Source organism: Myotis daubentonii, chromosome 5 (genome assembly GCF_963259705.1).
Source record: "Myotis daubentonii chromosome 5, mMyoDau2.1, whole genome shotgun sequence".
NCBI lineage: Eukaryota > Metazoa > Chordata > Mammalia > Chiroptera > Vespertilionidae > Myotis > Myotis daubentonii.
The window spans coordinates 104417853-104439421 of NC_081844.1; the positions used below are offsets into that span (position 1 = coordinate 104417853).

A 21569-nucleotide genomic window follows, 5' to 3' on the forward strand; every position below is an offset into this window, starting at 1 on the left:
TTCAGGATCTCCAGCGAAGTTCTGTTCAGGATCTCCAGCCATGTTCTCTCACTAGGTTCTCCAGCCAGGTTCTATCCAGGTTCTCCTGCCATGTTCTGTCTAGGTTCTCCAGCCAGGTTCAGTCACCAGGTTCTAGTCAGGTTCTCTTGCCATGTTCTATCCAGGTTCTGTAGCCAGGTTCTGTCTCTAGGTTCTTCAGCCAGGTTCTCTCACTAGGTTCTGTCTCCAGGTTCTGTGGCCAGTTTCTGTCCAGGATCTTTTGCCATGTTCTCTCCAGCGAAGTTTTTCTGTCTCTAGGTTCTGTGTCTAGGTTCTCTGTCCTGTTGTCTTGTTTATACCGGTTGATTCCAATCCCATCAATCTCTATTCCAAAGGTTAGGGCGTTTCTTATCTCCATTCCAGGGAGTAAAGATTATGTAGCTTAAGTGTGATTGTTCATAGTTAAAGTGATTAATTACCCGCCTGGCACTTAGTTAAAGGGTTTTATTCCCTCCCTAACTTCAGGGGAAAATCCCTACCTGGGGAAACAACCTTTCTCAGAGAGGTGACCTTGGTTAAAACACATAGTGCCAAGAAGGTGAGCAAACATATTAAGAACAGTATGCCATATATGCCAGGTCCCTTGAAACAGCAAGGATGGACCGGCTCCTGGCAAGTGTGCATCATAGCGACTGGTTGTTCCACTGTTTGGTTGATTTAAATATTAGCCTTTTATCATATAGGATTCTATTTATCAATTATACTTCAATAAAACTGGAATGAAGAAGAATGATTTTGGCAGAAAAGGGAAGAGGGAATTGATGCTGGAAAATTAGCCAGTGAAAGTCCACAATATTGGAATGGTGCACCTTTAAGCGAGGACTGTACCTACCTATTCAGGGTGAAAAGGAGTATAGCAACGGGGCTCATGAAGAGTTGAACCGGTGCTATAGGTAGCAGAGCCAGGAGAGACTGCAGACTGGGCTGTCATTGTCATTACTACTATTCAATAGTTGAGACTGCCTCCTGGTATAATTATTCAATTTAGAATCAAATTATCACACAAGGGGTTGTGACAATTCAATTTCTGATGTCTTCTCAGATGGCTCTTCTGTTCCTATTGTCAGATCCTTCTCCTTCTGTTCCATGAATTAGTACAATCACTAAAGTCCTGCACATAGCATAGCATCTCCTCCCCTCTCCTTCTATCCTCCCCTCCTCTCTCCTCCTCCTCCTCCTTCTCTCTCCTTTCTCTCTCTCTCTCTCTCTCTCTCTCTCTCTCTCTCTCTCTCTCTCTCCAGGTTTCACATACTGCAAACTTCATCTCCATCCTATGAATTACGAAAATTTGTAAATTAATCTAATTCTTATTTGCAAACCCGTGGTCCATGGAGCAGCTGCTAGGACTCAGACGTGCCCATTTAAACGTTGGCTATTCGTATTTCTGATTAAACTTTTTTGAATAATGAATAGGCATCAGATTTACAAAACATAAACCCATCCTTTCAACACGCACGCAAGAGCTTGGACCCTTGCAGCCGACTGCATTGGTTCACATTCTGATGCTACCGCTGGGCCAACACACTTCTCTTCTTGGGGCTTGTGTTCCTCTGTCCACAAAGGGAGGACAATCGCACGTACCTCACGAGGCTTAACTTAGACAATCCGTGCAAACGGTGGCCCCGCAGGGGCACACGGGGAAGGCTCAAGGGTGAACGCCATTAGAACGGCCCTCAGTCTGTCCGACAGAGATGCTGAGATTTGTCCTACGATGTTTTCAGGCAGACTCTACAGGTTTAGAGTCCTGGGACCTCAGGACCAGAAGGAAGGGCCCCCAGAGCACATGCGGCCGACCCGCGGGTGGTGCATGAGGCCGGCCCACCTCAGAATTGCCCGAGGCTTCGCCTTCCAGTGGCACTGTCTTTCCAGAAGGCACTGCCTTTAAAAAAGAAAACGAAACAAAACAAAAAAACAACACACAGCAACGAGAAGCGGCCCCTGGTGGACATTCGGGAAACCAACTCTGAGCAAAGTTGAGGAGACTGAGCCATCTCCTCAGCGCGGACTCTGAGATCGCCACTCTCGCTAGCACCTGCGCAGGCGCAGTAAGTGGGCGGAGCTGACGCGCGGCTGGGGCTGAACTTCCCGTGAGAAGTGCGCGTTCTCGCGGGAACTGCATTCAAAAAGCCGCGGCGCTTAGCCGGAAGGTAGGTGTGCGCGTCGGCTGATGTTTCTGTGGCAAGACTTACCCTCAGGAGCCTGGGCGCTGTGAAACTCGCCGTGAGCCGCCGCCGGCAGCAGCTGGGGAAGGGGTGCTGGAGGTAGGGGCAAAGGGCCTGGAGGGAAGTGCGTGTGGCGAGGAGCGGTGGGGAGCGGCGCTGAAGGGCTCCTGCGGGGAAGAGAGGGCCCTCGGAAACCTGGGGCCTGGATCTCGGCCGAGGGCGTAGGCCGGAACGGCTTCTCCCGCGGAACCCCGAGTCCTTGTCCACCGGGTTCCGAGTCGGTTTCAGTTTTCCGTTGGGCCGCCTCGCCGCCTCCCGGGGATGCTGCCTGGACTTGTAAGGCCTGGGAGGCCGCCGGGACCTCCGAAAGATAACAGTGTCCAGGGTGAGAAATGCTGTAAGTGTGAACTATACAGTGGATTTCGAAGACTATACAAAAGTCATATTTCGTTAATAAAATCATATTTCGTGTTATGATTACATGTTGAAATGATATTTGGGATGTATTGGGTTAAGGAAAATACTATCCAAATGAATTTCGGTGGTATTAACCTTCTTTTTTTTTTAATGTGTCTGCTTGACAATTAAAAATCCCATATGTGGCTTGCCTGATTATTTCTGTTGGACAGCGCTGCCCCAGACAGCTGTGTGTCCGATTCTCCCCTACCTGCTTTTCACAAGCCATTGGCTGATTTAACCTTCTCAAAACCCCTGTTAGGTCGATGTTATTGGCCTTGTTTTATGGATGACGGGACAAGACATCACATAAGATGTTGTGGTCCGTGCAGCCAGTGAGTAGTGAACGTGGGAAGGACGCGGCAACCGCATTGCCAGGGCTCCCAGTCTCCTCAATGCTTTGCGCAGGCCATGCTTCTGCGGGGCAGGACGTTAGGCGCTGGACCCCCTTCCCGTCTCACTCAGCCGCTTACTAGCTGATAACCTCTGCGCAAGTTACTTAACCTTTCTGGGCCTCGGTTTGCACATGTGTAAATGGGGGAATTACCTTATTTCATGGGGTTGTCGGGTGGATTATAAATCAGATAAAATATGCACAGCACCAGGCACAATGTCTGGCACATACTAGCTGCAGTTGTTATTCAACCCTGGCTGCCTCTCATTGCAGATGGATATTTAACTCTTACGCATTCATCTACTGAAAACTCACTTCCTCAGGGAAATCTCTCTTGTCCCTATCCCCCATACCCAGGTTGGGACAGTTCCCCTGTGTTGTAGGCTCAGATAGTACCCTACAGCTCTCCCTGTTGCACTTAGTCACAGTTTTAACTCTACAGTTACTTTATTTCATGCCTTTCCGCTCAGAGACTGTAAGGTTAAAAAAGATAGGGCTCTTGTCTGGTTTGGGGTCACCATCGTGTTCTCAGCAGTAGCTCAGTACTTGACATGTAATAGGAATTCCAGCAAATCCTTTGAGTGAACGAGAGCTAATGTTTTGGCTTCCGTGGACATTGCTGGCTGGTTCCAGTTTTTCTTTGGTAAATTTTAACCCAGGACTCTCAAGAGAATTAAATGAGATAATGCATTTGAAGCTCTGTGCCTGGCAAATGGTAAATCCTCAGTAAGTATAAATTATTTTAACAGTTAGCAGCTGGCCCCATCATGTACAGGCTTTGGAAAGGGCTTACATTTCAAAGCAGTAACTGCCAGCCCTGCGAAATGTAGGCTGCTATTCTTCTCTTCTAAACCCCTATATCTCCTCTTTTATCTACATTCTTAATGACCTTGCTTCCTAATTCACAGATCAGTTGAAGTGGTTAGAAGGACACTTATTATATTTATCATTATATTTACACCATTATATTTACATACTTATCAATGTCTGTAACTATAGACTTCGCTTTCCCATACTTTAGATGAAATATTCATGCTTCTGTCTAAAATCAGTTCCTGTGCATTAGACCTCATTCTCTTTATTCATCACTTCAGCAGTTCTCCATGTCTTCTGTATTATCACTTTTTCTTCTCTCCTGGATCTATCAAATAGCATAGAAGCATACTGTTAAATTTTTCTTAAAATTTCTTATTTTAATAAATTTTTCTTAAAATTTTTGTCTTTAAAATAAAATACGTTTGATTTTTGCTTTCCCTCCAGCCCCTGCCCCATTTATCTGTTCTCCTTTGCCGCAAAACTGTACATACTGTCTCCTGTTCTTCTACCATTCTTTGTCCAACTCATTCCAGTCAGGCTTTTGCCCCATCTCTCTACCAGAACTGCTCTTAGGGTCATGATGACCTCTGTGAATTCAAATCCATTGGCCGATTCTCAGTTCTTCCCTCATTTGACTTGGCATTTGATAGAATTGGTCACATGTACCTCCTTAATACACTTTTGTTTATTGGCTTCCAGGACAGCACATGATCTTGGTTTTATTCTTCCTCACTGGTCATACCTGAGTATACTTTTCTCTCTTCTTTCCTGTCTCTTACCAGGGCTTATTCCTTGGCTCTCTTCTCTTTAATTATGCTCATACTCTGGTGATATCAAGGTTCAAGGATTTATGCTAATAACTCCCAAATTTATATCTTCAGCCCAGATCCCTCTTCTACTCATGTAGGCAACTGCTTACTTGACATATTTCATTAAATAACACTTAAGCCCCTGATTTTCTTACTCACAGTTTTTAATGCATCAACTGATGGCAAATCTATTTTACTAGGTGCTCAGGCCAGAAGCCTTGCAGGCATTTTTGACTTCTCTCTTTTTCCCACATCCCACATTTCATTTGTCAGAAAATCATGTTGGCTTTACCTTCAAACTATATGCAGAATTTGACCATTTCTCACCTCCTATGTGGCCACCCTGGTGTGAGCAGTCACACCAGGTCTTTCTGTATCCAGCTTGCTCCCCTCCAAACTGTTCAACATAGCAGCCAAATGACCCTTTTAAATATATCAGATCTCTATTCCAGACTTTTCAATGACTCTCCATTTCCCCAGAGTAGAAACCCAAGTCCTTACAATGGCCTGATCCTACCTATTTTTCTGCTATTGAGTCTTCTGATCTAAACTCTATCTTGTTCATTCTTTGGGCTTCCTTCCGTCTTAGGTGCTATCCCTCTGCCTGGACCATTCTTTTTCTAAATAGGTACACTGGTAGTTCTCCGCAAGGGCGCTTTGCTCAGAAGTCACCTGAGGGCCTCCTCCCACTCCAATACTTATTTCAACTTTCATCCTTGCAACAACACATCCACCTCTTGTAAATTCCCTTATTGTGTTTTTTCCCCATTGCTACTTTCTAATTACTATGTTTTTATAATTAATTAGTTCTAATTAATTATACTATGAAGGCAGATATAATATGATATATTGTCTTCTCCCACTGGAAAGTAAGCTTCATGAAAGAAACACTTTTTTTTGTCCATTTGACCTCTAATGTATCTGAAGTGTCCAGAATGGAGCCCAGCATGTAAGGGATTCAAACAATATTTGGCTACATTGACTGGAGAGATCAGGGAACACCTTAATAATGACGTGTTGCTCTTTCAAGGCAGCTGAATTTGAGTCTGGCCTAAGAGGCTGACACCAATTTGGAAAGGATGTTAAGTAAGGTTGAGTTAAAGTGGGATGTTTCTATATATATTTAAGTCTTTGCTTGAAAATCTAAAAGGACAGCAATGCTCTTTAATTATGCTGAACATGGTTTCTGTTTGCATGCCTTCTTTCAAATAACTAGGAAGATACTAGTGAGTCTGTTTTCAATAAAGCATATTTAATGTGGCAAATCTGATTTGTGCAGGAAGTTAACACTGTTGTGAAAAATTGTGAACATGATATTCTTACAATACCTGTACATATGTTTATTAGAGTAGTTTCTTTATTTCTTTCATTCTTGTCTTATCTTGATTGCCTGTATAAAGATATAATTATGAGACCCACCTTTTCTTAGCATTTAAGAAAACTTAGCACACAACAATTAAATAGTTTCCTGATACAGCAATTCTTAGAAGCAAAATTAAATATATTCACCATTTTTTGCTGTTTGATTCGGTCTCAAATCAGGTAATAAAATCTTGAGACATTCTTAGAACAAGACTGCAAATGTGACCACTTAAGTCAGGAAGAGCCCAGCTGATGTGGCTCAGTGATTGAGCCTCAACCTTTGAACCAGGAGGTCATCTTCGATTCCTGGTCACATGCCTGGGTTGTAGGCTCAATCCCCAGTGTGGGGCGTGCAGGAGGTAGGCCATTGAAGATTCTATCGATGATGTTTCTCTCTCTCTCTCTTTCTCTCCCTTCCTCTCTGAAATCAATAAAAATAAAATTTTTTTTTAAAGTCAGGAAGAAAATCTTTAGTACTGTGTTTTTATATGGCAGTGGTATTGAAATATATATGTAACTATATTTTTAAATTTTTATTATATGGAGTTTTTGTTTAAGCTTAAGTATTTTTATTTTCTCTATTTACAGTAGACTAAAAACAGGAAAACATGGAGGCAGATATAATCGCAGATCTTCGACGCAAGCTCAAAGAGGCTGAAGAAGAGCGACTAAAAGCTGCACAATATGGTTTACAACTAGTGGAGAGCCAAAATGAATTGCAGGCACAATTAGATAAATGTAGGAATGAAATGGTGACCGTAACTGAGGTAGGACTCTAGACTCCTCTGTTTATAAGGGTGTACTTAGCTATTGAAAATTTGTGCTGTCTAGCAATTATTGTAAATATTATTTTTATTCTTTTTTGAAGATTTTAGATCTAGTTCCCACCCACTCCCATCCCCAGTAAAGAGGAATGAACTAAATGAATTCCTAATGTTCTTTCTGACCCAGGGTGTTCTGACTTTAGAAATTAAGTTATGATTGCTCTCTTCACCACATATTAGATTTTAGATTCTGTTTTGTCTGTATTGTTTGTAGGTGGCCTCGCTTGTTTCATAGCTTTGGATGACATGTAAATGCTCTATGACACTGTACCAAGTCTTTAGTTCTTCACTAAAGTCTAGACCAGGGATCCTCAAACTTTTTAAACAGGGGGCAAAAGAAACTATGAACAAATTCCTATGCACACTGCATATATCTTATTTTGAAGTAAAAAAACAAAACGGGAACAAATACAATATTTGTATTTGCATGTGGCCCGCAGACCGTAGTGCTGGGGGCCGGTCCATCCTTGCTGTTTCAAGGGACCTGGCATATATGGCATACTGTTCTTAATATGTTTGCTCACCTTCTTGGTTTTAACTATGTGTTTTAACCAAGGTCACCTCTCTGAGAAAGGTTGTTTCCCCAGGTAGGGATTTTCCCCTGAAGTTAGGGAGGGGATAAAACCCCTTAACTAAGTGCCAGGCGGGTAATTAATCACTTTAACTACAAACAATCATGCTTAAGCTACATAATCTTTACTCCCTGGAATGGAGATAAGAAACGCCCTAACCTTTGGAATAGAGATTGATAGGATTGGAATCAACTGGTATAAATACAGATGTAACAAGACAACAGGACACAGAACCTACACAGAACCTGGAGAGAACATGGCAAAAGATCCTGGACAGAAACTGGCCTCAGAACCTAGAGACAGAACATGGCAAAAGATCCTGGACAGAAATTGGCCACAGAACCTAGAGACAGAACCTAGGGAGAGAACCTGGCTGAAGAACCTAGAGATAGGACCTGGCTACAGAACTTGGTTGGAGAACCTAGCCAGAACCTGGCTGAAGAACCTGGCTACAGAATCTGGTGACCGAACCTGGCTGGGGAACCTGGGGAACCTGGCTGGAGAACCTAGCAAGAGAACATGGACACAGAACCTGGCTGGAGATCCTAACCAGAACTTTGCTGGAGATCCTGGACAGAACTTGGCTGGAGATCCTGGATAGAACCTGGCAGGAGAACCTCTCTATGCTGATCAACAGAACCTGGCTGAAGAACCCAACTATGCTGATCAACTGAATGCTGCCTCTGTGTCCTTCCTTCTTCTCTGACTCCGTCCACACCTTTGGGGAACCCTGGACCTGCTGGGGTTGGACCCCAGCACCGTAGTTTGAGGACCCCTGGTCTAGACTGTATACTCAATTGCCTGCTAATGGGCATCTCAAACTTAATATAAACTGAAGAGTTGGTTTTTTCTGCAATTTTCTTTAACTTAATTCAGTAAATGTAATAACATTCATCTAGTTGCCTGTGCCAGAAATGTAGTAGTATTACTCAATATTTTTTTTCCCTTCTTTCTCGTATTTAATCCATTAGTAAGTTCCAGGAACTTGACCTACAAAACATATAGTTATGCTATTGCCACTCTAGTCCAGACCACCATCCTCTCTCCCTAGGCTAGATTATTACACTAGCCTTCCAACCAGGTTGCCTGATTCTCTCATTTCTGTTCATACGACTCATTCTTTACTTAGCAGCCAATTGGTCATTGAAGAATATATAAAAGGTCATGTGACAGCCCCTCTACAAACATACACTGGCTTCCAATTATATTTACAACAGAATCTGAACTCCTTACCTGCGTTTGCAGATCCCTGTGTGATCTAAGCCCTGCCAACCTTTGACCTTATCTCAAACTACTTTCCTTTGTTCTTAACTGTACTAGTCCTGCCTTATGGACTGTACACGAGCTGTTGCCTCCATCTGAGTTGTTCATACCCCACTTGCATAGATTGAGTTCCTAACCTTCTGGTTTCTGTAAGATGTCACCTCAGTGGAGATGCCTTTCCCTGACTATATAGGGTGTCCCCCAAAATGCATACACACACTTTGAATAATTGTAAAGGCAGCATTTATTAAAATATATTGTTTTAAAAATTGAGCTATGAGATGTTAAAATGTATATACCTGGTACATTTTTGGGGGACAACCTTTATATTGTAAAGCTTTCATCATTCACTCTCTTAATTCTCTGTAGTGCTAATTACCTCCAGAGTAAAAGCACCATGAAAGAGGACATTTTATCTGTCTTGTTCACTGTTTCGTTTCCAGTGTTTGGCACACATTTATTAGAAAAGGAATAAATCAGTTTTATTTAGTATATGCTCGGTAACATGTAAACTGATCTCAAATTTTAAATGTAGCAGGTAAAAATAACTAATAGCAACTCTTGTTTTTTAATTTTCTCTTTTTATTTAATTTTATTTCGTCTTACTAAAAAATACTTTTGTTGATTTTTGAGAGAGAGGAAGGGAGAGGGAGAGAGAAACATTGATGTGAGAATGAAACATTGATCGGCTGCCTCCTGCATGTCCCCTACCAGGGGTGGAACCTGCAACCCCAGTATGTGCCCTAATAGGGAATCAAACTGGCAACCTTTCCGTGCACAGGATAGACACCCAACCAAATGGCCACACCAGCCAGAACTTTTAAATCTTATTTTTTAAAACTTGTTGAAGAAGTTTGAATTGATGGCCCTTTTATCTTTAAGCTTTCTTATCAGTAAGCAAAAGTCCAATTAAGTACTCCTTTCATCTCAACACTGTATTAATTCAAAGAGTCATTTGTGAACATTCCTTAGAGAACTACATTCTAAAAAGTAAGGGCTGACTTAGTATTTCACTTTACCCTTAGTCCACTGTTTCTTCATTTTGTTCAGAGCCACAAGTAGAGCATATCATTATCAAACCAAGTAATCCTCACAAGGAAAACTTAAGTGGTATTAAAATTTTTTTTTCCTAGCAGAAATTACTTAACACACTGATATGCCATGGTATACTTCTTACTTCCTTGACAAGGTTTCAAAGCAATTACCATATCCCTAGAATGTACTTGAATATAGCCTCAAAATACTCCTTAGGGAGATTTTAATTTTTTAAGATTGATTAGCTACAAAGTTATTCCAGATTTAACATGTGGTTGTTGCTTAGAAAGCAGCAAGTGTGTAAAGCAGACATGAAACAGTTGAAGGTGAGAACTGCTTATATGTGATGGCTTTGTTATTTTTATGCAATTGAATTGTAATTGAATCTGCTTTCAGAATTATGAGCAAGAAAAATATACTCTTCAGAGAGAAGTTGAGCTCAAGAGTCGAATGTTAGAAAGTTTGAGTTCTGAATGTGAAGCTATTAAACAAGATCAAAAAATACACCTGGAGAAATTAGAAGAACAACTGAGCAGGACCCATGGACAGGAAGTGAATGAACTAAAAAACAAGGTTTGGATATCTATGTATTTCAGAAGAAAAATGTTCCATGCTTATGCAGCAATCTGTAAACTTTAGGTGATTAAGATTTTTCTTAATACCATCTATGCAAAATAGCTGAGATCAAGAAGAGCTCTATGTTAATATGAGGCATGGGAACACTGTGAAACAAGAGTTTACCTAAGGAATTTGTATAAATAACATTCTATTAGTTAAATACAATTATTTAATTTTTGTAACTAGATATTTGTTACAGAGTTTTGGTTTAGTGACCAGCATGACCCTTTTTGCTTATAGTGGATATTATGGCAGCCCTCCTACAGAAAGACTAGTCCCCTAGTTTTCACTACAATTAGTGACACACTCTATAATTCTACAACAGTTTCTTATAAATGTGTGTACATCAGAATTGATACTTTATAGTTTCTTTATTGAAGATAAACTAACATATGATTCCGTTTTTATAACAACTTCATAAGGGGGGGTACCATTATTACCTGCATATAACAGTTGAGAAAACCATTGTTTAAGCCTACAGAGTAAGTTGGACAAAATTACAGAGCTAGAAAGTATCAGTCAAGATTTGAACTGAAGCTGATTCCCAAGCCAGTGTTGCTGCACTTAGTCTAACGGCATGTAATACTGGTTCTATTCCAAGCATAAATACAGAGTAAATGCTTGTTCAGTGAGTGTCCATTCCCTTTTGACACCCCATCTGCAGAGTGCCCTCAGGTTACTTGTAAAGAATCCAGAACTTTTATGATGGCTTCTCTTTGTATAGTCCATATTTTTCAAAATCCTCTCCAGTAAAACTTGTGTGACTTTTGTCCTGATTTCTCAGAAGTCTGTTTTCTAATTTTCAGTGTTTTGTGTGGCATCTTTTAAGGTTTTTCTCTATTTGTGTACTATCTATACTATTACTTAATTTCTCATTAAATTCCTTTTAAAATATTTTCTCATTTTAAAGTAATAATATCAGTAAAATGGCATGTTTTAACTGGTAAGGTTTTTTTCTAATATGCAACACAAACATAACTATCAAAATATACTTTTGTGTAATGCTTAGAATCATCTCACATTCCACTCTGGCAAATAGTAATCCAGCTTGTCTGGAGCTAATCTTAGTTGAAACACCAATGACTGATAATGGTGCTTTTTCTCCCCACTCCTGTTTTCATTTTAGCGGTATTTTTCATTATCTGCCCTAAACAAAAAAGTAATCTAGAAAATATTCAGAGATTGAGGCAAGGCCAATTATAGAGATGGCTTTTTGGTGGAGCAAATACTAAATCAGTCAAAAAATATTTTCAGTCTTACTGAAGTTCTCAAATCACTTGCCATAAATGTGGAGTTTTATTTGTGATCTTTCATTTATTTCCCACATGTAACCTATCAACAAGTTCTAAGAATTTGACTTAAAAAACATCCATGTATACCACTGCAGCTCTAGTTCAGGTCACCATCATCTCTCTCCTAATTACTATGCTATCCCGCGTCTTTCACTGCTGTTTATACCATTCATTCTTCACACAGCACCAATGCTATCAGGAATCCAGACCTACCCTGATTACTTATACAGACTTATTTGTATGTTTATAAAACAAGGCATGTCACTATCTTAAAAGACGCCTAACCTTGGCCAAATATGAAGCCTCAACAGTCTCATCATGCAGTAAGTTTGAGTCAGTCAGTGATGTTTTTCAGAAAGATGGCCATGTTTTCACATAAATCATTTAGTTGAAATTTTTATTTTACATTCTGAAAGTAGAAAAGGGAAAACAAATCAAGCTAAGAGGCTGTGATTTTTTTAAATAGAAAATATATTTTAAAAATACATTCTAAGAATGTTGAAACCCTATTGACGATAATTCAATATAGATGATAATCATAACCCTGAACGATAAGTAAAAGCTTTTTATTGATAACAGGAACCCTTTAGTGAATGCTAGGCATGGTGCTACCGTTTTTCCTATGCAATCTCAGTTGAGAGTTGTGATGGTAGGTACATCATTTACCAGTGTTACATACGAGGAATGAAACTGACACAAGTTAAACCAGACCTGACCCTAACACTTCACCCTTCTGCTCTAAATGTTCCCTGTAAAGCTATGTATCCTTAGTCCTCCAAGATTTGGAACTATGTGACACTTTAGAAAGTTATTAAATAGTTCTGTTTAGGTCGACTATCTTCCAAAGTAGTTATCCTACAGGTACAAGGACAATTTGTACTGCAGTGGTATGTTCTGATGATCTTCATTTACCTTTTGATTGAGATTGTTTTGTGTTTTTTTTTAACTTCAGCTAGAGAAACTAAAAGCGGAATTAGATGAAGCTAGGCTTAGTGAAAAGCAGCTGAAGCACAAAGTAGATCATCAGAAGGAGCTCCTCTCTTGTAAATCAGAGGAAATGCGGGTAATGTCTGAACGTGTGCATGAAAGCATGTCTTCAGAGGTGCTGGCTCTTCAAATTGAACTGACAGAAATGGAAAGTATGAAGGTAATTTTTATGGCACATATGTTCTCAGGTTTTCTTCCCCTTTTTTGCACATATTTTACATGTTTTTGTAATAATCCTTATGAGCTAGTTTTAAGGCTGAATTATTTTTTGGCCTTTTATCTAACTAAAGAAGTGTTTTACAGAGTTTTTAGGGAGATTAGTTCAAGCATAATAAAGCTTTACATTAAGTGATTATATAAGGCAGACTTTATTAATGAAACCTCTGGAAGAATTTAGAGACATTTACTCTGATCCTAGTTTGTATCATTTAAAAAAACCCCAATATGAAATGTTGGTCCTGTGGAAGTTAATATGCATATGAACGTAGTTTTTTCATTGCAGGCTAAGGATAATTAAAATTTAAAGCCTTAAATTCATAGGAAAGAAACATAGTCTCTAGAGCCTTTTTTTGTTCTCTGCTGAAAAATTTATTATTTCGTTATGCACGTTATAAAACCTTTAACTAGTTCTTTAGTTTTAGGTGTGAATCATTGCTGATAGATAAACTGAGCGGCTGCTAAATAAAAGATTATTCAAGAGTTTCCTCTTTATCAATTCCTATTGAATAGACCACCCTCAAGGAAGAAGTGAATGAACTGCAGTACAAACTAGAACAACTAGAACTTCTTAATTCTAATCTAATGCGCCAGGTCGACCGGCTTACAGAAGAAAAAGAGGAGCGAGAGAAAGAAGCGGTTTCTTATTATAATGCCTTAGAGGTATTATGATTGCAGTAACATCTTTTCCAATTCATAATAAGTTGTTTTCTTGCCAATCTAATCTCTATTAGGTAAGTTGTTTTCTTTTTAATTTAGAAAGCTCGTGTAGCAAATCAAGATCTTCAAGTGCAATTAGACCAAGCACTCCAGCAAGCCCTGGACCCCAATAGTAAAGGCAACTCTTTGTTTGCAGAGGTACTTACAAACATTCCATTGATTAAATTGGCATTTCACTTAATACAAGCATAATTGCACATGTTAATATTTTCTAGGTGGAAGATCGAAGGGCAGCAATGGAACGAAGGTTTATCAGCATGAAAGTCAAGTATCAGTCACTAATGAAGCAAAATGCATTTAATAGAGAACAGATGCAAAGAATGAAGGTATGGAATTATCACCTTTAAAGGTTTATTAAACCTTTTCTGTATCAGCTTTACATGTACAGATACATCAAAGAAAGCATCTTTTCCTTCAATAAGTATACTTACAAAGTTATTTTTAGAACTGCATGATTTTAGAAAATCAGTATTTTTAAATTGAGCAAAAGATCCATTTATATTTTTAAAAATCCTATAGTAAAGATTTAGTTGTATATTTAGTACCCATTGGTTGTTTGATTTTGTAATAGTTACTCACTAGCCTTACCAGAGAGGTATAAATCTTTCTTTGTGGAGTGGAAAAGGAGACTTACATGATTTTATTTCTTGCTGTTGGTTTGGTGTCTTTTTTAGCATAGTCCTGAGATTTCTGCTTCAACTAAAAGTAGTTCTCTCATCCTTTAGTTCTCCCCCAAAAGCTTATATATAGGGTAAAATTTGAATTGCCTTTCCTTACAATTCCTCAAGTCAAGCATATAGGCCCTTTTAAATTTAAGGGTTTGTTAGTCATCATATTAGGCAAATAAGTGGTAATAGGAAAACATAGAGAAGTTGGAAAGATTTCAGTATTATACCAGCCTTAGAGTCCCAACCCCTGATCTGTATGTCTAACTCAGCTAAGATAGTAATTCAAAGACTGGAAGGCTTCCTGCCTTTTGTTTAGGATAATGAGATCTACCAATGAAATAGGAAACCTTGATTAAACCTTGGTGTTTGAAAAACTTGGGATTGAATCCTCATTCTGTCACTTGCTAGCTGTGTGACCTTGGTCAAGTATTTTTACTTTTCAGAACATCAGTAATCTAATCTGTAAAATAGAGATAATAGAATCTGCCTCCTAGAATTGTCCTGGAGTTAAATGAAAGCATAGAAAAATTCTTACATGAGGCTTGGCAAATAAGGAAGTGCTACTTAATAAACAACAGCCTTTGCTTTTATTTCTAAGACTTTTGACTCTGCTGCCTGGTTTACTGAGGCTCTCCACTTTCTGATTTCTTTGTAAATTTTCTCACATTTGCTCTTTGTTTTTCTTTCAGTATTTGTTGAGCTCCTGCTATTAACCACCCAACATTCCAATGATATCCCAAACTATCTTGAGATTGTAGATCTTCTTAGGCTAAGTGCATCTAGCCTCCAGTCTGAAGCAGGAACAAAAAGTGGCTTCTTTAAAATGTTACAAGTCATCTTTCTCTCTTCCTTGTAACTATTCCTGCTCTCTCATATCATTGCTTACTTTACTCAAAATTGTATTTAAAATAATTGGCACTTTTCAGAACTTCAGAAATATATGAAGGGAGAAAGAAATGTTAGGTACAGATTTTAGCTAATTTCCTTTCAATTGCTATGCAACTCTAGGTTTACGTGAGGTCATAATTAGATAAGTTAATTCTTCTCTTAAAAAATAAATTTATATTTATATTGAACTAGGGGCCCGGTGCACGAAATTCATGCACTGGGTGTGTGTGTGGGGGGGGAGTGTCCCTCAGCCCAGCCTGCCCCCTCTCACATACTGGGAGCCCTCAGGCGTTGACCCCCATCACCCTCCAATCGCAGGATCAGCCCCTTGCCCAGGCCTGACGCCTCTGACAGAGGCATCAGGCCTGGGCAGGGGACCCTCATTTCCCCCCATCACTGGTTCTGCCCCCAGCCCATGCCTGATGCCTCTGGCCCAGGCATCAGGCCTGGGCAGGGGACCCCCAGACCCCTCCAATTGCTGGCTCTGCCCCTTGCCCAGGCCTGATGCCTCAGCCAGAGGCGTAGACCCCCATCACCCTCTGATCACCTGATTGGCCCCTTGCCCAGGCCTGACGCCTCTGCCAGAGGTGTCAGGCTTGGACAGGGGACCCCCATCTCCCCCCGATCACTGGCTCTGGCCCCCACCCAGGCCTGAGGCCTCTGGCCCAGGAATCATGCCTGGGCAGGGGACCCCCATCTCCCTCTGATCGCTTGCTCCACCCCCCGCCCAAGCCTGACGCCTCTGACCCAGGCTTCAGGCCTGGGCAAGGGGATCATCATATCCCCCCAATCCCCGGCTCAGCCCCCCACCCAGGCCTGATGCCTCGGCCAGAGGAGTTGACCCTCATCACTCTCTGATCACCAATCACCGGATCGGCCCCTTGACCAGGCCTGAGGCCTCCGGCAGAGGTGTTAGGCCTGGGCAGGGGACCCCCAGCTCTCCGCGGTTGCAGGCTCCGCCCCTGCCCAGACCTAACGCCTCTGGCTGAGGCGTCCGGCTCGGGCAGCGGGGACCCGCAGCTGCAGCGCCCCGCGATCATGGGCTCCGCTTTAGGCCCAGGCAAGGGACTCCTAGCTCCCGGGACTGCCAGCTTCTACCGTGCCCAGCTCCCATCGCTGGCTCCACCCCTACTTCCTGCTATCACTGGCCAGGGCGGCAAAGGCGCCTGATTCTCCGATCATGGCTGGGGGGCAGGGCAAAGGCGGCCCCAGGGCCGCCTTTGCCCTGCCCCCCAGCTCTTAGCTCCCCCCTGGGTTTCTGATCACTGTCAGTGGCAGGGGGCTTCTTCCTGCTTTCCCTTTCGCCTTCCTGCATTGTGCCTACATATGCAAATTAACAGCCATCTTGTTGGCAGTTAACTGCCAATCATAGTTGATAGTTAATTTGCATATAGCCCTGATTAGCCAATGAAAAGGGTATCGTCGTATGCCAATTACCATTTTTCTCTTTTATTAGTGTTGATATTTCCTTAATATTCTTAGATTGCCTTTTACCCTTTGCTTTCCATTCTTGTGCTTTCTGAATCTTACATTTATGAATGTAAGTAGGTTAATAATTTCTCTCACTTAATACGATTGAAGTTAATTAAAACTTTTGAGAAATCCCACGAGACCCTAATGAGAGTGTGCAGCCTTTGTCCAGGCTATTTACCAGTTAAGTGATGTGCTTCCAGAACACCGCTATGCAGTTCAATTATGTCTCACAGAAGTACAAATAATTGTTACGGACTTTGGATATCATTCATAAGCAGTCAAAATAAGTAACTAAATTTACTGGTGTAAATGTTTCCAAGTTATTAGATTATTAGACTAGAAATAGCTAATTAGTTTAATTTCCAAAATGAGTTCAAAGAAATATAGTACAAAATATGAATTATACAAAAAATATAGTTATCAGAATCTTCCTCTCCCTCACTCAGTTTTATGGAGGGATGATAATTTTTTTTTCCAGTTACAAATCGCCACATTGTTACAAATGAAAGGGTCTCAAACTGAATTTGAGCAGCAGGAACGGTTGTTTGCCATGTTGGAGCAGAAGAATGGTGAAATTAAACATCTCTTAAGTGAAATTAGAAATCTGGAGAAATTTAAGGTACGTGTAACACCTTTTAAAACTGCAGCTAGGGGGGTGGGGCGTGAAAAAAAATGCGGCTAAATTTTGGGTTGAATATCTTAATACTTCTTTTTTACTTGAATAGGTTTCTTTGTTATATAATTAATATATAGTTTCAGTTGAGATTGACCAATATTTAATTTTTTCCTTCTAGTTTCTTTTTGCTTTTCACTGGTTTTGACTGTTTCTTCTTTTAGTAGAGTCGGAGTAAACTAACCTTCCTCATACTTGTTATTATGTGAGTTTTAACTTAAAGTACCCATATCTTTAGAGTGTAATTCAATGAGTTTTAACATGTCTCTTTTATTTATCAGCGTTAGATGTACAAGTAGTCTTGAGCTTCAGAGAAATGGAATCGTTCATTATATCTCTCTTGTGCAACTCAACATAGTGAGATTTGTTCAAGTTACATGTTATCAGTAATTATTTTTCATTGCTGTCCAGCTCCATTTTTTAAAATGTTTTTATTGATTTTCAAGAAAGAAAGGGAGAGGAATAGAGAGATAGAAACAGCAACAGGCTGACTCCTGTATGCCCCCTACTTGGAGATTGAGCCCACAACCTGGGAATGTGCCCTACCCAGGAATCAAACCAGTGACCTCTTGGTGCCTGGGTACATGCTCAACCACTGAGCCACACTGTCTGGGCCAGCTCAGTATTTTCTTGGCTACTCTTTTTTTTTTTTTTTTTAATGATAAAACTGTTTTTTTGGTGTGTGTTTTTTATATATACATTTTATTGATTTTTTGCAGAGAGGAAGGGAGAGAGAGAGAGAGTTAGAAACATCGTTGAGAGAGAAACATTGATCAGCTGCCTCCTGCACACCTCCCACTGGGGATGTGCCCACAACCCAGGTACATGCCCTTGACCGGAATCGAACCTGGGACCCTTCAGTCCGTAAGCCAACGCTCTATCCACTGAGCCAAACCCGTCTCGGCTTTCTTGGCTACTCTTGCATCGTTTTCCTCTATGAACATCATATGTAACTTCAAAAAAACTTTGTTGGTATTTGTTATTTGCCAGAAGCCGGTCCATCCTTGCTGCTTGACACAGTCGCTGCAGGAAAGAAACATCTGCACAACATATGTTTCAAGGGACCTGGCGTATATAGCATACTGTTCTTAATATGTTTGCTCCCCTTAGTGCTATGTGTTTTAACCAAGGTCACCTCTTTGAGAAAGGTTGTTTCCCCAGGTAGGGATTTTTCCCTGAAGTTAGGGAGGGGATAAAACCCCTTAACTAAGTGCCAGGCGGGTAGTTAATCACTTTAACTACGAACAATCATACTTAAGCTACATAATCTTTACTCCCTGGAATGGAGATAAGAAACGCCCTAACCTTTGTAATAGAGATTGATAGGATTGGAATCAACTGGTATAAATACAGATGTAACAAGACAACAGGACACAGAACCTAGAGACAGAACCTAGCAAGAGAACATGGCAAAAGATCCTGGACAGAACCTGGCTACAGAAATTGGCTGGAGATCCTATACAGAACTTGGCTGGAGATCCTGGCTAGGCTGCTGATCAACTGAACCCTGCCTCTGTGTCATTCCTTCTTTGCCAACTCTGTCCACACCTTTGGGGACCCCTGGACCTGCTAGGGTTGGACCCCCAGCAGTTATTAGAATTACATTAAATATAAATTAACTGTGAGAGTATAAATGTCTTCTCACTAACTGAATAACTAATTAAAGTTTATAAGTGACAGATTTTAAAAATGTTAACCTCTTGAGCATTTTAAATTGTAGCCAGTAGTGTATTATGAAATTTTAAATGTATGTAACCTTTTTTTTTCTCTTATAAGAACTGTTGACTACAATTTTGGTTAAATTTGTAGTATATCAATTGTCAGGTTTATGTGGGCCACCAGCAGGCTTAGCACTATACTTTGAAAATTATGGCTTGAACCAGGAGGTTTTAGCCTGCAATTTTTAAAATTGTTCACAAGTTTTTAAGCAGTATATTATATATTTTTACCCTAGAGAAATCTTGCAGGGTTTCCATCAGAATCTCAGAAGAGTGGGCACCAAAAATAACTGTAAGGATCTCCACTCTTTCAAATTTTTCTAATTTATGGCTTTGTCATAAAATCCAGAATTAAACTCAGAAGTATTTATTTCTTCCATTTTAAAAGGAGAGGGAAATCAGAGGATGCAGGTATGGTTAGGAGCCTTGGCTTTGGAGACAGATCTGGGTTCAGATTCTTCTTAGTTTACTTGCCTGTGGCATCTTAAACCAGTTCTCTTATGTGTATGAGAGGGATGTTCATTCTTGCATCTAGTTCAGAAGGTAAGTGAGTTGAGTGGATAGTACTTGTTAGCACAGTGCCTGCTATGGGATAAGCATTCAATAAATGGTAGCTGATATTATTATTAATAAACATTTTGCTAACCTAATTTGTTATTTATTTTAATTAATAAGAATTGTTGCTTTATTTAGAGTTTATATGAAAGTATGGAATCTAAGCCTTCAGATAACTCTGGTACTCTGAAAGATACTACCTATTACACGGATTTACTTCAGATAAAGCTTGACAACTCAAAGTAAGTGTTGGTTGGATTGAAAGATGGAGACTCTTGTTTATAATAAGTAGTATTAGTGATTACATATTTTTGTTTTAATATTGCCAAAAAAAAAAATCCAAAAAGGGAAGGTAACAAAAATATCTCTGGGCATTAAGCAAGATTTAGTCAAGATTTAATTAGTGCTGATTATTGAAGAAAAAATACTTTTAATGAATAATTAAATATTTTTATTTCTTTGTGTTTAGCTTTTTAGATTGGTAAGTGAAAATAACTTTAATGTAGAAAATGTTCTTATAATCTAAATTTTTCAAGAATGAATATCATATAATTTTAAAGGAATTTATTCACACATGAATAAACGTGAAAAGAACATTTCCCCACTTTGTTCATTTTCTTTAGAGAAAGCATGAGGTTTTTATTTTATTTAAAAGTGCCATTGTTAAAGCTTAAAATACATTTTTTGACTAAGTTCTAATATATAATAAAAGATTTGCACTAACAACTACACTTGTTTATATTATGTTATTTTAATATTCCTTGGTTCCCCTTTTTTATTGATATAGCAAAGAAAATGAAAGCACTAAAGGGGAATTGTCCATACAACGAATGAATGCATTATTTGAGAGCCAGCGGGCTCTGGATATTGAGCGAAAACTTTTTGCCAATGAAAGATGCCTCCAGTTTTCCCAAAGTGAAAATATGAAACTGAGAGCTAAAATAGATGAGTTAAAACTAAAGTATGAACCTGAAGGTATGTATAGCTTATAAATTTTGTCTTTTAATCATGAGAAGCTCTACAGTTCATTTTTATACAAATCCCATTACAGACGAATTGTATTTATAGTAAAACCTGTACTGCTACAAAATGTGTAGGAAAATTCAAAGAGAACTGGGTACTAAGTGTGCATGACTATAATAGCTATTTTTGGGTATCTGTATAGGAGAACCTTGACATTTGTGACTTTTTCAGTTAAGATTACAGCATCTCATGTAATGCCAAAGAGTTCCATTTTGTTGAGGCAACTGATGTTTGGGAGCTATGTTAGTTAATGCTGTTTATAGAAAACCTAAAACGATGGAGACTTAAATAAGATAGGTAGTTATTCCTTCCCCTCATAAAAGTCTGGAGGAGGCATTCCAGTACTGGCCAAAGTCTGGATCTAGACTTCATTTGCATTGTTTGTCAGTATACATCTTGAGCACAATTTAGTCATGGCCTCATCTGCCTACAAGTAAAGCTGAGAAATGCAGTCTTTTTCTCAGGGTCCATGTTCCCAACAAAATCTTGGGGAGTCTGTTATTAAGGAAGAATAGTAGAACCAAATATTAGAATGCAGCTAGTGAGTATAATCACTCAGATAGAAAATACCCATTTTATACACTTAAAGAGAGTGATTTTACTGTACCTAAATCCTATATAATAAAATCCTAATATGCTAAGGGTCTGGTTGACTGGTTGGTTGTTCAGCCAATCAAAGTGTAATATGCTAAGGCCTCTCAACTGCTTGGTATAACATGCACTGACCACCAGGGGGCAGATGCTCCAACTGGTAGGTTAGCTTGCTGCTGGGGTCCGGCCAATTGGGACTGAGCGAGATGGGCTGGGCACGCCCTGGAGCCCTCCTGCGGTCCCTCCCCAGCTGGCTAACCTCCTGTGTCCCTCCCCGGCCCCAATCGTGTACTGACGGGGTCCCTCGGCCTGGCCTGTGCCCTCTCTCAATCTGGGACCCCTCGGGGGATGTCGGAGAGCCGGTTTCGGCCCGATCCTGCAGGCCAGGCCGAGGGACCCCACTGGTGCACGAATT

General features: G+C 40.1%; 1 protein-coding gene across 8 annotated transcripts in view; it reads left to right on the forward strand.

The window, feature by feature from the left end:
- Nucleotides 1–2077: 2077 nt before the first annotated feature.
- The window catches only part of SPDL1 (spindle apparatus coiled-coil protein 1), a 48729-nt gene continuing 29237 nt past the window's right edge, over nt 2078–21569 (forward strand). For 3 of the 8 annotated variants that reach the window (XM_059699156.1, XM_059699153.1, XM_059699157.1), the window contains exons 1-10: nt 2087–2186; nt 6627–6805; nt 10129–10305; nt 12595–12789; nt 13359–13508; nt 13605–13703; nt 13781–13891; nt 17073–17213; nt 19679–19782; nt 20328–20515. In XM_059699156.1, coding sequence (XP_059555139.1) covers nt 6647–6805; nt 10129–10305; nt 12595–12789; nt 13359–13508; nt 13605–13703; nt 13781–13891; nt 17073–17213; nt 19679–19782; nt 20328–20515 — 1324 coding nt within the window. In that variant the 5' untranslated portion in view covers nt 2087–2186; nt 6627–6646. Of the gene's footprint in view, nt 2301–6626; nt 6806–10128; nt 10306–12594; nt 12790–13358; nt 13509–13604; nt 13704–13780; nt 13892–17072; nt 17214–19678; nt 19783–20327; nt 20516–21569 lie in introns of all 8 variants that reach the window. The other 5 variants (XM_059699154.1, XM_059699155.1, XM_059699160.1 and 2 more) reach the window with 5 other exon arrangements.